The sequence below is a fragment of the Leptonychotes weddellii genome, chromosome 5 (genome assembly GCF_054177405.1).
Source record: "Leptonychotes weddellii isolate Sample4059 chromosome 5, ASM5417740v2, whole genome shotgun sequence".
In the NCBI taxonomy this organism is placed as follows: domain Eukaryota; kingdom Metazoa; phylum Chordata; class Mammalia; order Carnivora; family Phocidae; genus Leptonychotes; species Leptonychotes weddellii.
This window is the reverse complement of record NC_138373.1, coordinates 40231606-40255015: the sequence shown is the minus strand read 5'-3', so window position 1 is coordinate 40255015 and position 23410 is coordinate 40231606. Positions and strand designations below refer to the sequence as shown.

At 35.9% G+C, this 23410-nt stretch overlaps 1 protein-coding gene across 1 annotated transcript in view; it reads right to left on the bottom strand.

The window, feature by feature from the left end:
- The window catches only part of NET1 (neuroepithelial cell transforming 1), a 62231-nt gene that overhangs the window by 27763 nt on the left and 11058 nt on the right, over nt 1–23410 (bottom strand). The window contains exons 2-3 of the mRNA XM_006734759.3: nt 14930–14996; nt 10780–10839 (exon numbers count right to left, since the gene is read on the bottom strand). Of these exons, the coding sequence (XP_006734822.1) occupies nt 10780–10839; nt 14930–14996 (127 nt within the window). The remainder of the gene's footprint in view (nt 1–10779; nt 10840–14929; nt 14997–23410) is intronic.

The window sequence follows — 23410 nt, the reverse complement described above, 5'->3', positions numbered from 1 at the left end:
TGCAGCATTATTCTTAATGTGAAAAAATGGAAAATATATTAAAGGGCCATTCTTCAAGGACTGGTTAAGTAGATTATGGTACTTTATACTATGGAATATGATATGGCAACCAAAAAGAATGAGGTAGCCTTATATGGTATTGATAAGAGATAAAGAGAAAAAAAGTGAGCTGTAGCACATGTACAGTATGATCATATATAGGTCACCATTACTAAACACATTGTTTGAAAGTATGTAAACAAACAGAAAGGAACCTAGAACACATCAAATAGTAACTAGTTACTTCAGAGGACTAGGCGATACAAGGAAACTTAAAAAAAAAGTTTAATTTTGAACAAAGACAATGCATTCTTGTATTACTTTTATAATTAAAAAGCAGACACAAGCATTTACATGCACACAGCATCCAGGAATGATTCACAGAAGGTTTAGGAATGATTAACCTTCAGGATAAATAGCACTGGATACTTCAATAGCTTCTCAGAGCATTATCAGGAGTAATTGTTTTATGTTTAACTTTTATGTTTTTGGCTAAGAAGAACCATTTTCTTATATCTATTCTCTGTTCCTCTTAACTTTCATCACCTGTACCAGCAGTTGGCTTCATTTTTTGGACCTATGTCACAGAGAAACAATGTTTTATTATATTATGTTATAGGGCAACCAGTAGAGATCTTAAGTTATATCAAAATGCAAGATGGGGGGCAGTAAGCTAGCCTTATTCATAAGTTAAGCCACTAGGGGCGCCTGGCTGGCACAGTGGGTTAAGCCTCCAACTCTTGGTTTCTGCTCGGGTCATGATCTCAGGGTTGTGAGATGGATCCCTGAGTCAAGCTCCTCCCCAAGTCAGGCTCCATACTCAGTGTAGAGTCTGCTTGAAGACTCTCTCCCTCTGCCTCTTCTCCCTCTCTCTCTCAAATAAATAAATCTTTAAAAAAAATACTAAGTTAAGCCACTAGCTTTAGCATGCCAGCCAGCTTCAAATTATTCAAATCTGTGCCTCAGAAAAATTACCAATTACCTGTCATGGTCTAAGAGGTGGGTTTGTCAAAAGTGAGATTTTATTAATCCAGGAACTGACAAGACTATTGTAATCCCAACCACAAATGTTTTTAATATAATTTATTAGGAATAATATACATAACTTACTATGTTTAATCTAAAATTTACATAGTACACCAATACTCAAAGTATAACCCTTCAATATACTATTTAACTTATAAGAAAATGAAATCCCTAAATCTGAACATTCTGAAAAAGAACGAACCATATATATATATATATATATATATATATACATAAACATACACATTTCTTTTGAAGTGTTGTGGTATATATATATGAAGTGTTCTGGTTTGTGTTTTGATCACTAACAGAGTTAAAGAACACTTTGGTCATAAAAATATGACTCAGTCTTAACTCATCCCAGATTATTTTACATTAACAAAGTAAAAAGTCACTTTGGACTCTTCACTATCAGAAGAAAAGGGCATGGTTATGGTTGCTAACAAACAGAGCTGAGAAACACCTTTGGAAAACAAATACCGTGTTCCTTTTAAAATGAATAATTTTATACATAATATAGTAGTAAGGCAACCTGATAAAAGATAGTGCTAAAATTTTACTTAGAGACAAATTTAATAAGCAACCACAACTTCACAACAAAATAGCCAATGATCCCCTACATGACAAATCCTTAACATCAGTATTAAATTCTTAATGTAAAATATCCAAAATCAAAATATGGAACACAATGCTCATGTTATATGTTTACCTAAGTCCAAAGTCTTGATTCATATGATCTATACTACTTTATCTGTTCATTAAATATTTACTGAGCACCTATTATATGTCAGGCCATGTGGCAAGGTGACTGAAGTACAGAGGTAAATAAAGTAATGGCTCCCAGCAACAGGCCTCAAAAGACAATACAAACTGATCATATTTAGCATATTACATAATAACTATTATATTTAGATGAAAGGCCATGCAAAACACAGGGCTGGGAGAGTTGGCAGAGTATCCATTTCAGGGCACGTTTTTGGGGAGAGGGACAACTTTAAGAATGTCACATTCTAACTTAGTGGTTAAGTTCTGGCTATACCTAAGAATGGCTGGGACAACTTATACAACAAAAACAAAACCCAGATGTTCTTAGGTCCCAATGGTACCCATCCTCATTCCCCCATCTCCTCACATTCACATAGTCTGGGATAGGGCCTAGCAGCACATTTCCTCCCCTAAAAACTCTCTGGGTAACTCTGACCTACAGCCAGAGTTGAGTAATTATTTTCAAGGTATAAATATAGCTTAATGCTACTGTGATCATCAGAATTTCATTGCTGACTTCTTTCCTCCTCATGAAATCCTAATTTGCTCCTTCTATTCAATTTTCCCTACCTAGAGGGCTTATGGGAGGGGTAACCAGGCTAGATTGGTAGGGGTGGGATACAGGGAGAGGGGTTAAGACTCTGGGAAGGGTTCCTGGATATAATGCCTGAGTGGGGATAGGCAGGCAATCTCCAGACAAAGAAAAGGAATAAGGATGTACAAGGGAAAGGAAACAGAGAATATGATAAGAGAGATATTTTGGAGAGATGGAGTATGGAGCTCATCATAATGGGGATTAGATGTTAAGTAACATTTGGGTTTTATCTTTAAAGCAATGAGTAGCTACTTAAAGAATTTAAGCAAGGTACTGAAAGACCAAGGAGTGATTGGGTGGCTCAGTCGGTTAAGCATTAGGACTCTTGACTTCGGCTCAGGTCATGATCTCAGGATCATGAGATCGAGCCCATGTTGGGTTCCACCCTGGGCATGGAGTCTGCTTGAGATTCTCTCTCCTTCCCTCTGCTCCTCCCACACCTGCACGCACGGGCATGTGCCCCCCCCTTAAAAAAAAAAAAAAAAAGACCAAAGAAAATCAATATGGCATCATAAAGAGGCTACAGGCAGGGAGGCCAGTTACAAGGCTATATCTCTTGAAGCAACTGGATAAAGGGATGTGAAAATCAGGACTGTGATCTGGCTTAAAGATTCAGACTAGGGAGTCATCAGTTACAGACAGCTGAATCTGGTGAGTGAATGAGCTCTCTAAAGAAAGATCATTAAGTAAGAAGAAAAAACTGATGAAGATGAAACCTTAGGAATGCTCTTTTCATTTCCACAGTCATCACTCCCATTCCAGGCCTCCAGACTCTGTACCAGGTCTTCACTAACCAGTACTTTCTACAGAGATGGAAGGACTATAACTGCAGAAAATCAGTTCAAGAATCCAGAATGTCCTTTCTGTTGATTTTCATAGGTCAATAAACTCTTCAGCCAATCATTTTCAGCTTTCAAATTGACTGGCCAATTAACCCTCTGTACTACTTCATTTCTTAGTTCTTCCTCATATATTTGACTCTTTCCAAAGAATTTATCATTCCTTACACATACATAACTCATTTTAATTCTTGGCATTTTTAGACACCCCTTCTCCATCTGGGGTTGGTTTTCCCAGTTCATGTTCACTTTCATAAAAACCCAACTCCAAATCAAAACCTCCCCAAATCTTCTATTTCTCCCTCCCATTCCTCTAACACTGTCATACTTCTATAATCTATGCAGGCATGATTTTGTCAGAGGTTCTCGTTTCCTGCTTGGATATAGTCTTATCTCTAAGGTTAAGTATAGGACCTGGAACATTGTGGGTGCTCCATAAAATGGTTGTGCAATAAAAAAAAAAAAAAAAAAAAAGAATAAAAGAATTTAGACCAGACCCTAGCGAAGTTTTAAGTATACAAAGATATTCAATAAATTATTATTTTAAATTCATTCTTATCATAGTTGTACATAGTTGTACATGATTCCTTAGGTTTGGAAGAAATGGAGACTCTATCATGGCATGTAGGTAGGCCTGGTTAATGTAATCAAACTTTTATAAGGATTTCTTTCTTGAATATAACTCCATAGTTTGAAGAACATAGCAACAGTATATGCGAATGTATAACCATTGCCCCAAACTTGATAAATTTTGAAGGAAAATAAAAAGCTTATCTTTTGGCTAGTTGATGAGTATTAGTATCAGTGCATAATATACAATCTATTCTAAAAATTATAGCAATTCAAATAATTCCAGTCAATTCAATGTCAATAAAATCTGCTAAAATTATAGTGGGTTCAGAAGAAAGCTAAATTTGCCTTTCACATTGGGAATAAAACACAGGAGTCATAATTCTGGGACTAAGGTGATGGCAGTGACATAGCGTTACAATTTTTCCAAATTCTTCCATAAAAACACACAGAACAAGGACAGCAAAATCAAAACCCCAAGGTCAATATGTATAGCACCATGTAACAAGGTACACATCCCCATGAACCCAAAAATATAAGTTAATGTGCATAAACTACCAACAACTAACTGTAAGACTTATATAGCATCAGAAGAGAAAGCAGAGAAAAACAAAACATTTGCCAGATCTGAGTAGAGAAGAACCCCGAAACTATTGACAGCTACTTGCTACAGCTGCAGAGTTAGGCAGGTCATTGTGAGCACGGCAATTGAAACTGGGAAGGGTTTTATCTACTCAAGGGTGGCAGTAAGGGGGGTTCATGGCTGGAACACATGAGCTTAGGACTTTCAAAGCTCCCTTCCAGGACAAAGCCCTACACTGTGGTGCAAGTTCTGGGAACAGATTCAAGTCAAGTGGAATAGAGGTGACACACAAGAAAAGAGAAAGTTCTGATAAAAGTTGAGGAGGAAAACAGATCCTGGAGAACTCAAAGTATATCTACATTTATCATTTGTTAAAGACAACGGAAGAGGAAGTTTAGGGTCATGAAGCTAGAAAAGCTCTCCTGACTCACTCCTCCTTTCTAAAGCCATTTTCATGTGGTAATGACCAATAGAAAAGAATCACAGTCAAATCCCATATTAAGTTTTCATAAGGAAAAAAGGTATAAGGGAAAAAATAATATCCCTACAAAAAAATAAAGGCATGGTAGAAAAACGTGCTCACAAAAAAACTATAATATTCCAAGACTAGCTATAAAAGAGCATAAATCAGAATTAGAAAGGTGGTAAAATTAAGGAAAGGATTAGCAATAAAAGAAAATATCCAAAACTTGAAATCAGATATAAAGGGTGCCTGCATGTCCTCTCAGTGGATGATCTCATCTTCTAGGGCCGTGCATCTTGTCTGATTCACCATTTGTTACTAATCAGGTTTTGCGACTCTGTAAGGGCAGATGTTAACTGTAGAAAACTGAGAGCAGTGCAAATACATTTTGTAGGTAGATATGTAGATGAGGATATTAATCTGTTTTGCATCTATTTTAGCAATCTTATTCCAGCATTCTTTTTTTAAAAAATATTTTATTTGTTTAGTTGAGAGAGAGAGAGCATGAGCGGGCGAAGGGCAGAGGGAGAGGGACATGCAGACTCCCCACTGGGCACAGAGCCCCACATGGGGCTCAATCCCAGGATCCTGAGATCATGACTCATGCCAATTGAAGTCAGATGCCTAACCGACTGAGCCACCCAGATGCCCCTTCACCATTCTTTCTTCCAGTAATTAGAATCCTTCAGCGTTTCTGCTGGCTCACTCATTAATATATTAATTAAATCTTTGACAGGTTTTCACTCTTTAAAGTTAAAAAAAAAAAAAAGGGAACTAGAGCAACACAACAAAACAGAAAACTCAATCTACAACAAAATGAAGAGACAGTGTTTCCCCCCAAAACCTTTTGTTTGTCAGATAGTTACAAACAGGACCACTATGAGACCCACACATGGAACCAAAGGGAAGGCAACTGGGCTCCTCTGATGGCCTTGAGAACAGGGAGCCCCTCACTAGCATGCTAGTCTGAGGACAGTAGTCTAACCTGGGAAGGACCCCATGATCAAATTCTTGAGCGGAGAGCAAGGACCCTTCCATGCAATGAGGTTAGCAGTCTGGGCCATTTAAACTCTTGAAGCTAACACAAGAAAAAACTCAGATAAAAATGAGGGAGCAAAAAAGATCTCAGAAAGCGTGAGGCTGTATTGTTAAAACCCACTTTGTGAAGACAACAGAAGAGGGAGCTCTGGAGCTATGAAGGTGAAGACAGGCTACCAGGGCTCACTCCTCTCACCTTTAAGACAGGAAAATTTACTGGACTTAAAAAATGAGCAAAGAATCCCTTTAAATAATGAATCCCTTTAAAACTATTATAAGAATACAGAAAATGTGAAGTAGAATAATGTCTCTATAGCATAAAATAAATTAAGAAAATTATAGAAGCTATGAAAGAACTTAAAAATCAGAAATTAGATGGGTGGAGAAAGGAAGATTTGCAATGAGGTGATAGAACTAAAAAAAGAATTAAAAATAGAAGAAAAATTATTTCAGAATAAAAAAAATCTGTCTACTGCATTAAGAGGAAAAAAAAAGACAAAAGGGAAGACAAGTTTGAAGACAAGCCCGGGTGGCTCATCTGACTCTTGATCTCAGCTCAGGTCTTGATCTCAGGGTCATGAGTTCAAGCCCTGCATTGAGCTCCACACTGGGCATGGAGCCTACTAAAAAAAAGATAATAAAATAATTTTAAGAAGATATAAAGAGATAGAAAATATTTTGAGAGAAAGTGATAAATATAAAAGATTAAAAAAATCTAAGTAAAAATCAGGGAGGGGACAGAAAACAATGGAATGGAAAAAAAAATGTCAAAAACTATGAGAACAAGTCATCTGAATTTACTGAAGTCTACAGCAGGGGTCGACAAACTCTCTGTAAAAGGCCAAATAGTAAATATTTCAGTCTCTGTACGTCAGATGGTCCCTGTCACTGCTATTCAATCTCTGACACTGTAGTGTTTTTAAAAGCAGCCATTAACAATATATGTAAGCCAACGAGCAGGTCAGATATGGTTTGTGGGCTACAGTTTGCTGACCCCTTTGCTAGAAAATGAGTTTCAGGAAACCAAAAACCTAGAACTGGTGCTCAGCATTCAATATACATTTACCTGTAGAACTAAAGCCTAAAAATGGTTACCAGGGTACACAGCACAATCTGCAATGGCTATATGCTCTGATCTTGTAGATACAGTAAAACTATGTTCAAAACATGGAAAATGGTGACTGTACATGAAAAACAAAGTAAGTACTAAATACTTTAAATGTATTAATTTAGAATAAAGAGATATCACTTTAGTTTATTAAAAGGGGAGAAGGAGAGGAGGGAGAAGAGGTGTTAGTTGATTATAATAATGCTTATAGGAATGAACCAATTTACAATAGCTAAAAAAAGAGGAAACTGAAGGCAAAAATATCCAAGAGAACAAAAACATGAACCTTCCTAAATATGGGAAGACATACCAAAGCAAAAACACACAAGTAAAACAAATAAGGAAAGAATAAAATAGAGCATATAATGAAAGACAGCATGCTACTGTTTAGCCAAGAGAGTGGGATACACAAATATACATGCAATTGCTTCTATTTTTAAAAAGTGAAAGAATAAACCATAAAATTTAAAAAAGGAATAAAGGGATTTTGTACAGAAGAAAGAAGTAGGGTAGAAGATCTAGGAATAGAAACAAGAATCCTGTGGAACTACTTTGAAATTCCATACAATTTTGTTACGTGATTATAAGAAAAATTAAGTTTAAAAAGTAGTTCTTAAAAATTGAAAATAAAAAGGAACAAGTGAGTTGTTGTCATAATTACACATAGAAAAGTACTAGTTCAGGGGCACCTTGGTGGTGCAGTTAGTTAAGCATCCAACTCTTGGTTTTGGCTCAGGTCGTGATCTCAGGGTCCTGGGATTGAGCCCCACATTGGGCTCCACACTCAGTGGGGAGTCTGCTTGAGGATTCTCTCGCTCCCCCTCCCTCTGCCCCTCCCTGCTCACACTCTCTTTTAAAAAAAAGTACTAGTGCAATAATTTAAAAACACAGTAAGTTGTACATATAATTTATATGTAAAAAACAAAAAATCTGAAAAATAAAACATACAATGTTTTTAGTAATTGTTTCATTTATAGTAATGCAGTAGCAATTTGCAGTAATGTAGACTGTTGTCTTTGAACTGTGAGTAAATCAAGTGAGAAATTATGTCAGTGTCCCCAAGACCTAAATTTTTGGTGTGGCTGAGAGATCTAGATAGTAAGATTAACGCAATTGAATAAAAAACACTGTAGCCTCAAATCTGAAATATCAGTATAAACTCAAAATTTATTTTATCTGAAAAAATGATACACATTTCCTAGCTTTGTCCATGAAAAAGGCATAGAAACAAGAATCAATATAGCAGCAAGGAGTGTTCATAATGTTCAGGTTTAAGCCTCTACCATTTCCTAAGGAAACCAGGGTTTTTAGAAATGACTGTTTCCAGGTATGGAGCAGAAACAACAACAAAATGTACAAGTGGGCCTGGAAGAACTTGTCATCCTGGAAGAAAGGGGGCCATTTAGTCTCTAGATATAAAGTGAGGGTCATGTCAAAGGATACAGGAAATCAATATATTGCATTCCTTAAATTTACATTATGTTAAATGTCAATTATATCTGAAAACTGGGGGAAATAAGGACATTGGAGCCATCCTGAAGCCAAAGATAGGGTAATTTGAGCATTGTAAGAGTAATAACTGAAATGGATCAAAACACTACAAATGTGCTAATATCTGTAAGTTCATAATCATATTAAAAAATCATTAATTACTTTTAGAGAATTTTTTTTTTTTTTAAAGATTTTATTTATTTATTTGAGACAGAGAGAATGAGAGACAGAGAGCATGAGAGGGAGGAGGGTCAGAGGGAGAAGCAGACTCCCTGCCGAGCAGGGAGCCTGATACGGGACTCGATCCCGGGACTCCAGGATCATGACCTGAGCCGAAGGCAGTTGCTTAACCAACTGAGCCACCAGGCGCCCTACTTTTAGAGAATTTTAATGAATAAAACTCATCACTTGAAAACTGATAAAAGGATGGTGAGGGGAGTTTTCTCTCTTTTTTTGAAGATTTTATTTATCTATTTAAAAGAAAGCGTACATGAGTGGGGGGGTGTGTGTGTGTGAAGAGAGAGAAGCAGGCTCCCCACTGAGCAGGGAGCCTAACATGGAGCTCAATGTGGGGCTCGATCTCAGCACCTTGGAATCATGACCCGAGCCAAAGGCAGATGCTTAGCCAACTGAGCCACCCAGGCACCCCAAAGGGAGTTTTCTTTTTACAGAAGTATTCTAGTTAATAAAGATGACTGATAAAGGCACAATGTCACCACTTTGCCGCACTCAATGAGTAAATAAATCCAGGCAATGACAATTAATTTGGACAACATCACAAAAAGACATGATGTACCTTCCGAGGGAAGTACAGAGACCAAAACAATCTCTAGATCTATCAGTTTATTAGGAATAAAGGGAAGAGAGGAACAGAAGAAATGATACCATGGAGATGCAATCATGCACATGCAGGATGTGAAGAGCTCTACACATGCAAGAACAAAAAATCCAAAAAAAAAAAAAAAAAAAGCTAGAGAGGGAACCTACAGATTAAAAGACACTGAAGAGAGAATCTGAATATATGGACCTTATATGAATTCCAATTCAAACAGACAAAATGAGCAAAACCAAAACAAAAAAGGTGTAAGACAAATCAAGGGAAGTGTGAACACTCAATCTGATGACATAGATAACATGATACAAAGTAAAGGATTTTCTTCAAAATAATCCAGAGGAGAGGAGGCAAGTAGATAGATAAAATGAGAAGAATCTGATTGCATGATGGGAACTGCTGAAGTTGGGATAAACAAAAGGAGGATTATACTTAAGTAGATTTGACCATGGATTTTACTGTGGCAAACTATAAATACTATTTCTGTGTGTGATCTGATTTGAAGCATACCTAAAAATACTCAGGGTTGCCATTTCATCCTTTTTTTTCTTTCTTCGAATATAGGATTTTTAAATGTTAACTAAAACTGTTTTGCAAAAAGCCTAACACTTAAAACACAGAGTTCTTCCATAAACATATTATGTATGTACACATGCCAACCCCATCTCCCCAAATCTGGCTTGCTGGATTTGGTAAAACGTTGATGGGCAGACCTATAAAAATTTGCCATCGTTACACATGATGTCAAACATTTTTAAAATTCCGCTTAAAATGTGTGTAACTTTTATGTAACAATCTTTAAAAAGGTTCCTTAAAACCAAGACGGTTCTGTAAAGTTTGCCAACTGATAAAAATGGACTAAGTAATTCCATAGATACCAGGTTTGGGGACTTAACTACAGTTTTACATAAAAGGATACATAATTATTTTTTAAGTGTGCACTGGATTTTAGTTAGTCACATGTCACACATTGGAAATGCACGGCCACTTCGGACCTGCAGACGAGCTGTTTGGTTTGCATGGTCCAACATATAAAGACTGGGAGATTTCACATAAAAATCCAGATTTTGACAGTCCTACAAGGAGCCGTGGGCTAGAGCACAATAGCAGTTGCCTCTTGCAGGAGGGCACATTTCTCTTTTCCACCACAGTCCCTCCCTTCCTTCCTCCTTGCATACACTGTACGCCTGGCCTCTTTAGGCATTTGAGTGTGAGATCACTAGCTAAAGCCTAACATTGTTCTTAGGGAGGCTTTTACCTCATTCTTAACAAAAAGTACAACAGAAAAAAGGAAGATACCTGTAAGAGCCCATATTACTCAGTTTTGCACTTATAATTTTTTTAAAAATTAGCATTCATTATCCTTATAGCACAAAAATAAAACACTATCTGCATATTTTTAAATGCTTTGACAGAGCAGGAAGGCTTACCTTCAGATCAAGGCTGTTAAGGCTTACGACATCATCGTCTTTTGCTCTCCGCTTTCTTTTCTATATGAAAAAAAAGATTTCATTCTTATATAGAAGGAATGCATGTTACTTCATTAAACAAAGACCTCATAAAACCAGAAAAATCACTTTAAAAAAGTGAAGCTGTACTCATAAGAAAATTATTTTTGAAAAAAAAATTATTTTTGAGGGATGCTCATAAATTATCTCTAGCATACTGTTTAAATAGTCTCCCCAGCCTGAATCATCTCATGCTGCGAAGTTCCACCCTATTCAAAAACCTTATATAAAGTTTTTTCAGAACTCTTATGTAAGTCAAGGACTGACTACTTGTTACGAGAAAAAGTAAAATATGTTTTAAACATAAAGGCAACAATTTTTTTTAAAAACGAACAAATTATTTATCCTATGGAGGGGGGAGGGTCTTCACTCGAAAAAAAATACCCTTTTCTCATGGCCCAAAGTAATTAAGACTTGTTGCCTGAAGCAGGATTTATCTGCTGGGAGACAACACACTTGTAGTTATCATTCATCATCCTCACTCAGCCCTGCTGGTGCCTATAGTGGCGAAACTGTGTACAATCTCATTTCTGTCCTTCATCACTATTGAAGAAGAATCCTTAAGTAACACATCACCCACTCACACCTCAAAATAACTTTTCAGATTACCTGTGACACAGTCTAGCTCTTGTGAACTCTCAAAACTGACCAGCCAGGGTGCCCTTCCAGGACCTGACTCCACCCCAAGGAGAAACTGGTGGTAGTGGAATCAAAATGGAGCAGGACAGGGACAACAGAGAAAAGGAAAGAGTCCAGATGGAAGTGGGGAAAATAGATGGAGCCTGGAAATCACAGAAGCAAGGCGCCATAAAAAGTAGAGAGGGAGCTTCTCTCTCTGAAGTTAGAAAAGTTATCTGAACCAAACCTCTTTGTAAAGTTCAGAAAAACTAAATTCACATTAAAATGAACAGAAAATTCTCCAAGTCAAATCTTACACAAAATAACTCTAAGAAAAATGGGAAAAGGGGAAGAATAACATCCCTACAGGGAATGAAAGCACTTGAGAACGAAATACTCAAAGAAGAGCAAAACTATGACATACTATTCCAAAGTTAGCTAAAAGACATTAAGAAAATGATAGAAGACCTGAAAGAACAATATAAATCAGAATTGGAAAAAAACTAAAAATGAGTTGACAAAAAATCTTTATTGATCCTAAGGTCATATCCAGAAGATCTAGAAAAATATGAGTAATATGATCCTAATTTTGAAAAACAAAGCAAAGATCCTGCATGTGTGTATCTTATTTGTAAGGCTGTGTGTGTGTGTGTGTGTGTGTGTGTAAATACACACTTCTGAGCAAAACACAGAAGGATAGGTATGGTATTGCTGACACGGGTTAGAGTGGAGGTTGGGGATGGAAGGATTGACAGGGGAGAAGAGAGGAAGGAAGGAGGAAACTGCCAAACAAAAAGAAGTGTACTGAGGGAAAAGCTCATTCATGATTGTACTTATGCATTTATATAAAATCATGTACATGTATTTGCATATGTATAAAGACATTTAACAGATTTTAAAACATTCTACTATATTTTCAAATATTTTAAAGTTTTGCTTTTCTGATTTACATATTCAATCCATCCAGAATTTATTTGTTTGTATATGGTATAAGATGGCATATCTAACTGTCCGCACTGCTAATACCATTGTTGCAGGCACCTTTCCTTCTAATGTCTACAATGCAGTAAGTTCTCATACATATGTCAGTTTCTGGGTTCTTGATCTTATGACGTTGGCCTATCTACCTAGACCTTCATCCACATTGTGGTTCCATAATAACTGTACCTGTGGAGTAAGCCTTAACAGCTAATCCAGTTAAGTCATACGTTCCCTGACTTGTACAATACCTTTGCTGCTCTGGGCTTTCTACTTTTCTTCCTGAATTGTAGAATGAGATCTCTTACATTCTAATGGGATTTCTATCAGAACTGCACTGCACTGAATTTATAAATTAATAGGGGGAGTACTAACATTTTTGGTTATTGAGCCTTTCCTTACATGCCTATCTTTCCATTTACTTTGGTGTCTATATTCTTTATTAATGCTTTCCAATTTTTCCCATACAATTCTCACAGATCTTTTCATAGATTTATTCATAGTTTAAAAAATTTTTATTTCAATAAAAGCATCTTTACAAATTACATTTGTTTATTGCCAGTATATATACACATTTTATTGACTCCTTTTTGTAAATTTTATAGCCAGTAATCTTGCTTGAACTCTTATTATTCTAATAGCTGCTATTAATATTCTCTGGGATATTCTATGTAGATAGTCATATTGTCCCTAAGTAATGAAATCCTACTGTCTCTTCCTTTTGAATTTGAATACCACTTGTTTTCCTGTCTTACTGTGCTGGCTAGAAGCACCAGTACAATGCTGGATAGACATGTTGACAGCAGGCTTTTTTTCAAAATTTTAAGGGAATGTTTCTAACATATTATCATTACAAAACATGTTGTTTGTGGCAGGTCTCAGGCTAAGAAAGTTCTATTCCCCCGTTTGCCAAGAATTTTATCATGACTGGGTGCTGATTTTATTTTTATCCATTCTCATTTTTCCTTCTATTTTCTTTGGTTCATTCTACTTTTCTTTCTCTAATTACTTGAGTTAGATGCTTACTTTTGTTCTTTTCTTAAACTATGTATGTGAAAGTTTATAAATCTCCCTCTTAGTACTCCTTAATCATCATTCCAAACGTTTTAATACATGAACTGAGCTATTTCTTTTGTAATGAGAGAACTCTACAAAAGTGTTTTTCCCAAGTGGGATGTACCCATCCCAAAGGACATGCAAGATATCTTCCCTGGAGTGCAGGAGGAAAATGTTAGAACTTCTGGTTTTATGTATTTATTAATCCTTAAAAATAAGCTTTACTAATATTTAATACACAGATGAACTCATCATCATCCACATTATAAGGTTAGACAATGGTGATCTAATCAGTTCCCAGAAATTGACTGCACACTGTGAAAATGTCATGGCTATTTGAAATATAAACTTATATCCACTATCATGAACTTCACCATAGGTTGAGTACTGTGCTTTGCATTATTAGTTAATAATGGTGGTACATACATAAAAATCCTAAATAAATATATCAGGTGTACGTGTTCAAAATATTTTTGCTGATAGGTCGCAAAATCAAGTTTGGAGACCCTTCTTTACTAAAGTTTTTCTGTTTGAGTTTAGGCTTGTCAACTACTAAGGGGAAAAAACAAGATGAAAAAAGTCTCAAGGAGAATAGAGAACTGTATTAAAATCAGGAGACTCTTGCTATGAATGCTTTACTGACCAATTAATATAAGTAACTTGTATAAGAGTACAGAAATCTCAAACAGAAGTCCCCAGTAGAAATATAAATTAAATACAAAAGAACAGAGTGCGAATTAAATATGTATCGCTGAACCCATCAGCACACGATCAGGTAAAGCTTGGCAAACTAGAAACAGAATGATTTTTGCTATTTCCTCCAAATAAGAAAACATAAGAATCATGTTCTATTTGTACATACATTATTTATATGAGTATTATAAGGAAATGAGTTTTTAATTACAAAAAGAATCAACTGTCTGGTGTCATTTTGCACAGTTAGATGCCTCTGTAAAGTCTCATTCTGTAAAGTCTCATTCTAAAAATAATGAGACTAGGATTCTAGGATGATTAATAAGAAAATAATTCATTCAACATATATATCATCTGCAATCACTTTTATATTTTTCAGCCAAGGAAAAAGTTGTTAGAGTATGTACATAAAAACAACTTCATGTTTCATAATATAGTCTCTTAATTTTAAAACTGGTGGGAATAAGAGAAAGGATTGCATAAGGTTAAAAATAAATAGATCTGATACTTTTTAAAATGTTTTATATTTAATTGAAGTAAAAGTTGTTTTTAGCTTGTTAGCAGAAGAGAAAAGAATTAAATTAGGCTGCCAAAGAGGGTGACAGAAACACTGTACCTCAAGATATTCAGAGAAGTACAGACAACTGAGTTGTACACCTGACTGAAAGACAACCTAGGAATTAATTCTGTCAATGTCTTGACATAAAATACCCAGGTAACTACTTACCAAAGTGAAGTCCCAATGGGGGCCAGGTGTTAAAAATGTGAAGGAGCTACCTCTCCGAAGGGAATATCTGTTAAGAGAAAATTCAAGCAATAAATAAACTGAGAGTAACTTTAGTAAAATAAAGCACTAGACAGATAAAAAGCTATCTTTTTCATAGGTTCAAAATTATTTAAAGCAGCCTTATTAGTCATTCAATTGTAGAAATATAAATGAGGGTATGCAAAAAAAAAATCAGGGTATAGGTTTTGGTCATTTTTAGAATCTTTACAAAAATGAAAGGGGCTTTATAAAATGAGTGGACATATTGAAAATAATTCACCAAACCAAGCATGGTTATTTTAGGAACATATACATGGTTCAATAGTAAGAAATCTATTTATATAGTATATTATACTAATAGGTTAAATAAAAAGCAGTAAATGATGCAAAAATTACTTAATGAAATTAAACATGCATACCTAATATTTTAAAAACAAGAATAAAAGTATGCTCAACATAATAAATAAAACCCAAATGCATTTAATGTTTAAATCTCTTCCATGTATTGATTTTTTTTAAAAAAGTTATGGCTTAATTAACCAAATAAAGAATTTTAAAAACTATATCTGAGACAAAAATCTCAAGTAAGATTAAAATTTGACTAGGATTTTGTTTGTTACTATTAAGTGACAGATTTTTCTTCTGTTTATCTTTCCATTCAAGAGAATCCTTTTAACAAAAACCTGTCTTCACCTTTTTAAAATATAAACCTCTATGTTTATAAAACATGCAGAAAAATCACAAAATACAGCTAGCACAAGAAATACGGTTTATAAACTACACTTACCATTAATCTCTTCGGATGTAAATAAATATAAAATAAATAGCTTTGCCCCTTGTATAGAAATAAATGAGAGAAGCAAAGGCTATTATTTCAGCTTGCTAGAGGCAAAGGAGTCAGCCACCATCACTTGTGTTCAGGCAGACTCAAGTGCAGGCTAAAGAATGGGAAAGCTTCATAGTGGAAAAAAGGGAAGGTTTCAAGTGTGCCCTGATTGGAGGATGTTGGCATGGCAAGCTGAAGGTGAGCTAAGCAGGAGTGGGACATCTTATGTGGCTGATCGGGGGGTGGGGGGGTACATATTTGGCTTGCTCTGATTGGTTCAAAGTTGGAAGCAAGGATAAAAATTAGGGAACCTGGCAGTTATTGATCAAGTCCTGGCCACTGTGGGTTGATTGTTAAAGTTATTGTTCAGCTTTCTGGGTTGTAAGGTTGTTCTCCATTTGTATATTCACTCCATTTCTCACCCTTGATCCTCCGGGTCTTTGTTCACTCTAAGTTACAGAAATACCACAGATGGCTATTACACCTACAAGAATTTACAAGCTTAAATCAAATACAAGGTAGTTTTCTAAGCTAAATATAAAGCAGAAGTTTGCTTATATTCTGATAAAGAACACAAGGAAAGATGGCTACAAGGAGAAAGAGGATGTCAAAAGACTTCACAGAAGAATTAATATTTAAGCAATACTGAAGGTAAATCAAAGAGAAATAGCAATTAGCAAAGCATATGAGAGCCAGGAAGGCTTTTTGGGCAAAGGGAACAGTACAAGTTAAGGGGGAGTGAAATGAATTATATTCAGGAAACTGAAAGTAGTTCCTTATGTTTGGGTATCAAAAGAAATAAGAAAGGGCTAGATAAAAGGCCTTACATAACAACTCTTAAAGAGTATGGAATTGATCTTGAATATGTATGGTGGCAGCAATCAGCTATAGGATTCTAAGTAACAAGAAGGATGAACTGGAAGGCAGAGGGACTGGTTGGGAAGACCCGTCAGGAGGCAGCTCCCATATTGCTTACAATAGACAGTGAAGGGCTGAAGCAATAGCAACAAAGTTAGGAGAAGCACATTAGAAAGACGGCTCAGTGACAAAACTGGCAGATTTTCCCCTTTTCCTCCCTATGCCAGCTCAGTTTCCACCAAGGTTCCTGGCATACGGAAATACGGTTCCATTAATAGTAATTAGAAATAGATGCAGAAAGATCTTGATATTTAAGCAAACATTTCCTAAATAATTATTTGTGAAAGATTAAAACACACTAAGCCTTTTATTACTCTTAAAGCTCATATTTTTTGTCTCCCCAGGGCCTCTTTAGTGGAGCAAGATAACTTAAGGAACTGATTTTTCTTGCCATTGGAGAAAAAGTAACAATGAAGAAAACAGTATGAGTTTTGAAAAAACACTGGAATAAGGTATTTTGGTTAAACCAACATGACATCTGAAATGCATCAGAATTCATACGTCTAAACAATACAAAGATACAATATTATAAACAATGCTAAAAGATTATAGGAGAAACAGGACCTTCATACCATATGTATCCATGGATCCCGCTTTTTAAAAACACTACTCTAGGTAAGTGCTATCATATACTACATGGTTAATAAGAGCAACAGTGGGGGCAGGATTGAGAAGCATCAATTATGATTTCTCATAAGATTATTTTTAATCCAGTGCAAATAGTCATTACAAAGTAGTAATCATAGTGGCATTTAAAATATTCAATAAATATGTCCTTAAGACAAGTTTTAAGGAGAACACAAAACCAAAGTTACTCATTTCTTTAGTCCCTAGAATCAACCAAACTGACCTCAGAATGAATTTGATGTTTGAAAGCTGGAAAGAAAAATAGCTCTTAGGAATTTCAAATAGGTCAACAAACTGGAAAAATATTTCCAATCAGATGGCAAGATTCTTTCCAGTACAAGCTGTAATCGGTTTTATAGTTATGCTATTTTTTCCCAATTCAATAACAAGTACCTATTTATTTTGAATACCCATGGAAAAAAGAATCCAATAAACAAACTGTGCCCAGGAATCATGTAAGACAGTGCCAACTTTTAAAAATCTTGGAAAGACATACAGTCATCTTTCACAGGGCTCAGACTCCAAATGTAATAGCTATTTTAAATCCTTGTGGGAAAAAAATTTTGGATTTCATAAAACGTTAAGATTGTTAAGTAGCCTTTCTAGACGATACTAAGAGTTCATTTAAAGAGGTTATTAAAGGCTGAAATAAGAAATGACAGTCCTTCATCTTTTCAATATTTTTTGTCCAATCCCCTTTTCTCATATATTCAAACAATCACAACATTTCAGGCATAAGATAAACTAATACATGTAGAAACTAGCTTGGTGTATTAAATTGTGTTTCCTCTTAACCCCACTGTGATTATTCCTTAGCCTAACATCCATACTTCCTTTCCTATCCTTTCGTGTGTTTTTAAACAATGTAAATTATTTTTACAATAAACTAGTTTTAGTCTAAACAAAGCATAATTATAATGGTAAAGATGATGTTCAAAAAGAGAAAAATTCTGCTAATTCATTCTTAAGCCAAATCATGTTTTCAAAGATTATGATTTATGTCACTGCCCTCCTCTATCATGCAAATAATTAAGAGCTGAATTAGAATTATAAATAGCAGAAAGGTAGCTCAATGAACATTTTCATAAAATGTACTGGACAACATAGGATAATTCTTCCAGTTAAAAAGGAAGAAAATGTAAAGATATTGCCTTATACTAAGGTAGATATTTAGGGGTTTACAATGAAGAACAACCAAAATGAGTTAGCAAAGTAATGTTTTTAAAAAGCAAGTGAAAGGGGCACCTGGGTGGCTCAGTCAGTTAAGTGTCTGCCTTTGGCTCAGGTCACGATCCCAGGGTCCTGGGATGGAGCCCTGTATTGGGCTCCCTGCTCAGCAGAGAGCCTGCTTCTCCCTCTTCCCACCCCCTCTCACCCCCCTTGTGCTCTCTTGCTATCTCTCTCTCAAATAAATGAAATCTCAAAAAAAAAAAAAATAAAAAGCAAGCAAAATAGAAGGACTAAAGATAGGAATATAGCAGACTAGGTCACTGACATCAGCAAGAAGACTTGAGGCATAGGGCACCTAAAATATGACAAGGTATAATTGAAAACTGTGTGTGATGCCTCCAGATCTATAAGAATTAGTTCCTATGTGGTAAAACAAGAAAAGAATACAGTAGCCCTGAAATCTAGCTGCTAGGCTAAGGAAGCTGGTCCCACACACCAGCAGTGCAACTCAAATAAACATCTGGGCCTAATGACAAACTACTGTGCATAACTCACAAACAGCTAAAATTTAAAATTTTAATCTGTAAATGCCAAGGGTACCATGAATGTAGAAAGAATGATGTAAACTATTCTCTGTAGTGAACATTTGTTGATATTCGGGGCGCTGAACTACTCAGGTTCTCAGTTTCTTAGCAAATTAGGCAAAAAACAATGACAAATATTATTGAAGCAATTCATTTATTTGGGTCAAACTTCTGATGTAGTAGACTGTTTTGACTGCTTAGCATCTTTGCTATTAAGAAATTGTCTCTTCTCCCACTTTGTAAAGGTTCTGCAGGAGCCAAAACTCATGTACACTCTTATCCCTTACCCTATTAGGGTTTCTCAACTTTGTTATCTGTGAGTCCCAAATAATAGATACATCTTGGAACATCTCTAAGTCTAGAACACAGCTGAGCACCTAGAAGCCAGCACACACACATACACACAAAATGTGGAATATTCATTTCATATCATGGAATACTATTTAGCAGTAAAAAGGAATGAAATATTCATGCAAGCCATAATATGGATGAACTGCAAGATTATATACTATATGATTCCATTTATATGAGATGTCCAGAAATATAAATTTATACAGATGGAAAGCAGGTTAAGTGGCTGCCTAGGCTTGGGGGTAGAAGTGGGGACTGACTGCATAAAAACTTGTAACATTTGTGGTGATGAAATGTTCTATCAGTGGATTGTGGTAATAGTTGCACAACTGTATAAATTTACTAATATTCACCGAATTGCACACTTAAAATAGGTAAATGTTATCATATGCACACTGCATCTCAATAAAACTGTTAAAAAGTAGTTATTTGATGTGGGAACAAACAGCCTTAGGAACTAATGTGGGTATCCTTTTATTTTTAGCAACTATATAAACAGTAATAATAATGACAATCTTGAGTTATCAAGAACTGGCTCAATTATTTGTTTATATGCCCTAATTTGGTTTAGAATACCTTTTGAAAAATAGCCTATCCAAAAAGTTACATCCCCTTAAAGGGAACAGGAATCCTTAGATTGAGTTTATACTACAGCTAGCCTGGCTTAAGACTGTGCCTTTAACCCTGGCTATCATTCTACAAATTCATCAGTTTTACTGGAAAAACAAAAAATTATAGAGTTCACTACTGGTAGATCATAGGCATGGTATTGTCTTTCTGTTTTTTTTTTAATTTTTAAATTGTATTTACTTGAGAGAGAGAGTGCGCGTGGGCGCACGCACATGATAGTGGGGCGGGAGAGAAGAGGGACACGCAGGCTCCCCACTGAGCACAGAGACTGAGGGGGTGGTGGTGGTGGCGGCTTGATCTCAGGATCCTGAGATCATAACCTGAGCAGAAATCAAGGGTCGGTGGCTTAACTGACTGAGCCACCCAGATGCCCCATAGTATTACCTTTCTACCAATGGAGAGCATTATTTCAAATCTATTAAAAGGAGTAGGTTATAAAATCCTTAGAAGGATCATTATGGATTTATACTCCTTCTATACAAGTAATGTGTAATATTCAGTGGATTCTCCTAAGGCCCCAAAGGGCAGAAATATAATTATTTAAATGTTATTTAAATCTAGTAATTGTAGTATTTGCATAGAAAATCTCCTTAAATGTGGTTACATAAGTGACGGTAATTGTTTTGCTGGTTAATGCTACTAATACATCCCTTTATAGAGACATTTTGTGGAGGAAGCATGGCAAACAGAACATTAAATTAGGAGTTAGGAAATACAGGACAAACATTTTCCGGTATCTAGCTGTGAAATTTCAGAGCTTCACATTCTCATCTATAAAAGAAGTTGTGCTAAATTCTAAGGCCCTCTCGGTACTAAACTGGATGAGTCAATGTTTCTTAGAGTTAATAACAGCAGCAAGAAATTTATGGAATGCCTGTTATGTTCCAGGCACTATTCTAAGCATTTAGATGTTTATATGAGTTCTACGCATTGACTCATAACCCTTAGAGCAACTATATAAGGCAGGTACGCACAAATGAGGTATAAATGAATAGACTGGCAGCACGCACCAGTGAAACTGGTCAGGCCTCAAAGTAGTCAGTGGCAGTATCAGGATTTATATCCAATCAGTCTGGTCTAGCACTATGCTGTGAGAAATTACACTACACCATCTCTACAAGAGCTGACAACAGAACTGCTAATATTCTTTGATAGACAGTAACTAAGTGATAGTTCTAGTGTTTCCTCAAAAAATACAAATAATGATACCTAATATTCATGGAGCATTTGCTATGTCTACATACTGTTCTAATGTTTTATATGAATTATGTCAAATAATTTTCACAACCTTATGAGATAGATACTGTGAAGTAAGATTTAGAGAGATTAAGTCTCAAGAGCCAGAGTTTGAAACCAGGAAGCCTAACTGTAAAGCCTAAACTCTTTAAATACTAATATTTTATTGTGTTGTGGGTCTCAGTCTAGAAGAATGTACATTACCAGAGAAAATAATTAGGTGAATCAAAGCTGGGGCCAGGACAGACTCAGCATCAGGGAAATGCAGCCGGAAAGCAGGCCTTCTTCTGAGCTCTGAATCATATGGTAGGGCCCACCCAGGGACCCAGGGCTCAGTAGACAAGACCCTTTCTTGCTACCCAGAACAAAAAGGGAGGGACGTAAGGGGAGAAAGGATTTGAGAGGCTGCCACAGAACCTACACAGAAGCTTACACTACTGTATTCTAGCTATTTCTACTATTTCTTCCCCCTAATTACCTCTCCCCTGCCATAGCCTATAGCAGTCACCATACATATGACATGTTCCCCCCAAAATCAATATTTAGCAGAAGCAAACCAGCTTCATAATCCTTTATTTAACTTGGTACAGACTTAAAAACAGTAAGTCATCCTAGGATCTGTACATCCTAGTGGTTTCTATTGCCTACTTCATCCTTTGATCTAGCCCATTTCTTGCTTGGGAGGCCAGGATTAATTATTAGCAATGGGTGTGGGTGGAAATGAGCTCCAGACCTGTGGGTCAGGTTGACTAAAGGGTGGGCATGCATGTGTATATATGCGTGCGTGCGCACACACATGTACTGACTAGTTTCACTTTAAACTCCTGACTACAAATTTCAGGTAGGTCTTCACTTTGGCCCAGCAATGCTGTTACATTTCCCTTGTCACTTCCTCTCCTTTCTCTCTTTACTCTTCCAATACTCCCTCCCCAACCCCACCTCACTTTCAGCTTGTGACTTTGCAACTTAATAACATTATATCCCCCACATTTACATTGTTCAATCTACCAACATACCCTAAACTTTTTCTTCTCTTTTTGTTATAATGTATAAGCTGTCTAAGACCAAACCTTCCATTTATACACTGGGTTATATCTTCTCTTCTCTACTCTTAAAAGAAGCCAGAGACAAAACACATTAACTTCAAAAAAATTAGATACGAAATGTAAATAGATAAAATCCAACAATTTAAAGATTAAAAATTGCTAGAGGAAGATTCTTTCTGAATAAGGGCACATAGTCAGTGTAATAAGGTCTTGAGGAAAAGTAACTGTGTGATCAGTGGATTTGTGAACTGAATTAGCTGTTCATTTTCAGAGAACAATATCTTTACTTGAGGGAACCATTAACAGACAAACTATCATTATTTGGACTTGGGTATTTTGCAGGCATTTACTCTACAATGAAGTATTGCTGCCAGTGATAAAAATTTGTGCTTTCAAATGAAAATTAGAATTTGAAAACTGTATCCATCACTGTGAGCATGACATCTCAACACTTAAAAGCTTTTCATGTGAGACTGGTGATTTATAAATGACTGTGATTTTTTGATAGCGTTTAACAGTATGTATCAACCTTTGAAAGATCTGCATAACTCAGTACACTAATATTTTCTAAATGACAAATACATAATGTCACAAAGTCATGGATAAGTAAAACAGAGCTACTCAAAAATTTAAAAGACAGTGGATTTTAATGTAACAGAGAATGAAAAGTTCATTTATACATTTCAGATTCCAAACTGCAGCCAAACTTTAAGAAACTACGACTTGTCAAGTTCTGGTGTATTCAAGGAAGAATATCCATAATTGTCTGAAAAGACCATTAAAGGGCTCATGCACTTTGAACTAAAAATCTGTGTCAGGGCAGATTTTCTTTATATACTCATATACTTCATTCCCTATAGACTTCATCTTTATATACTGCAAGAAGCAGATATAAGAATCCTGCTCTCTTCTACCGGGTATTTACCCCAAAGATACAAAAGTAGGGATCCAAAAGGGTACGTGCACCCCGATGTTTATAGCAGCAATGTCCACAATAGCCAAACTGTGGAAAGAGCCAAGATGTCCATCGACAGATGAATGGATAAAGAAGATG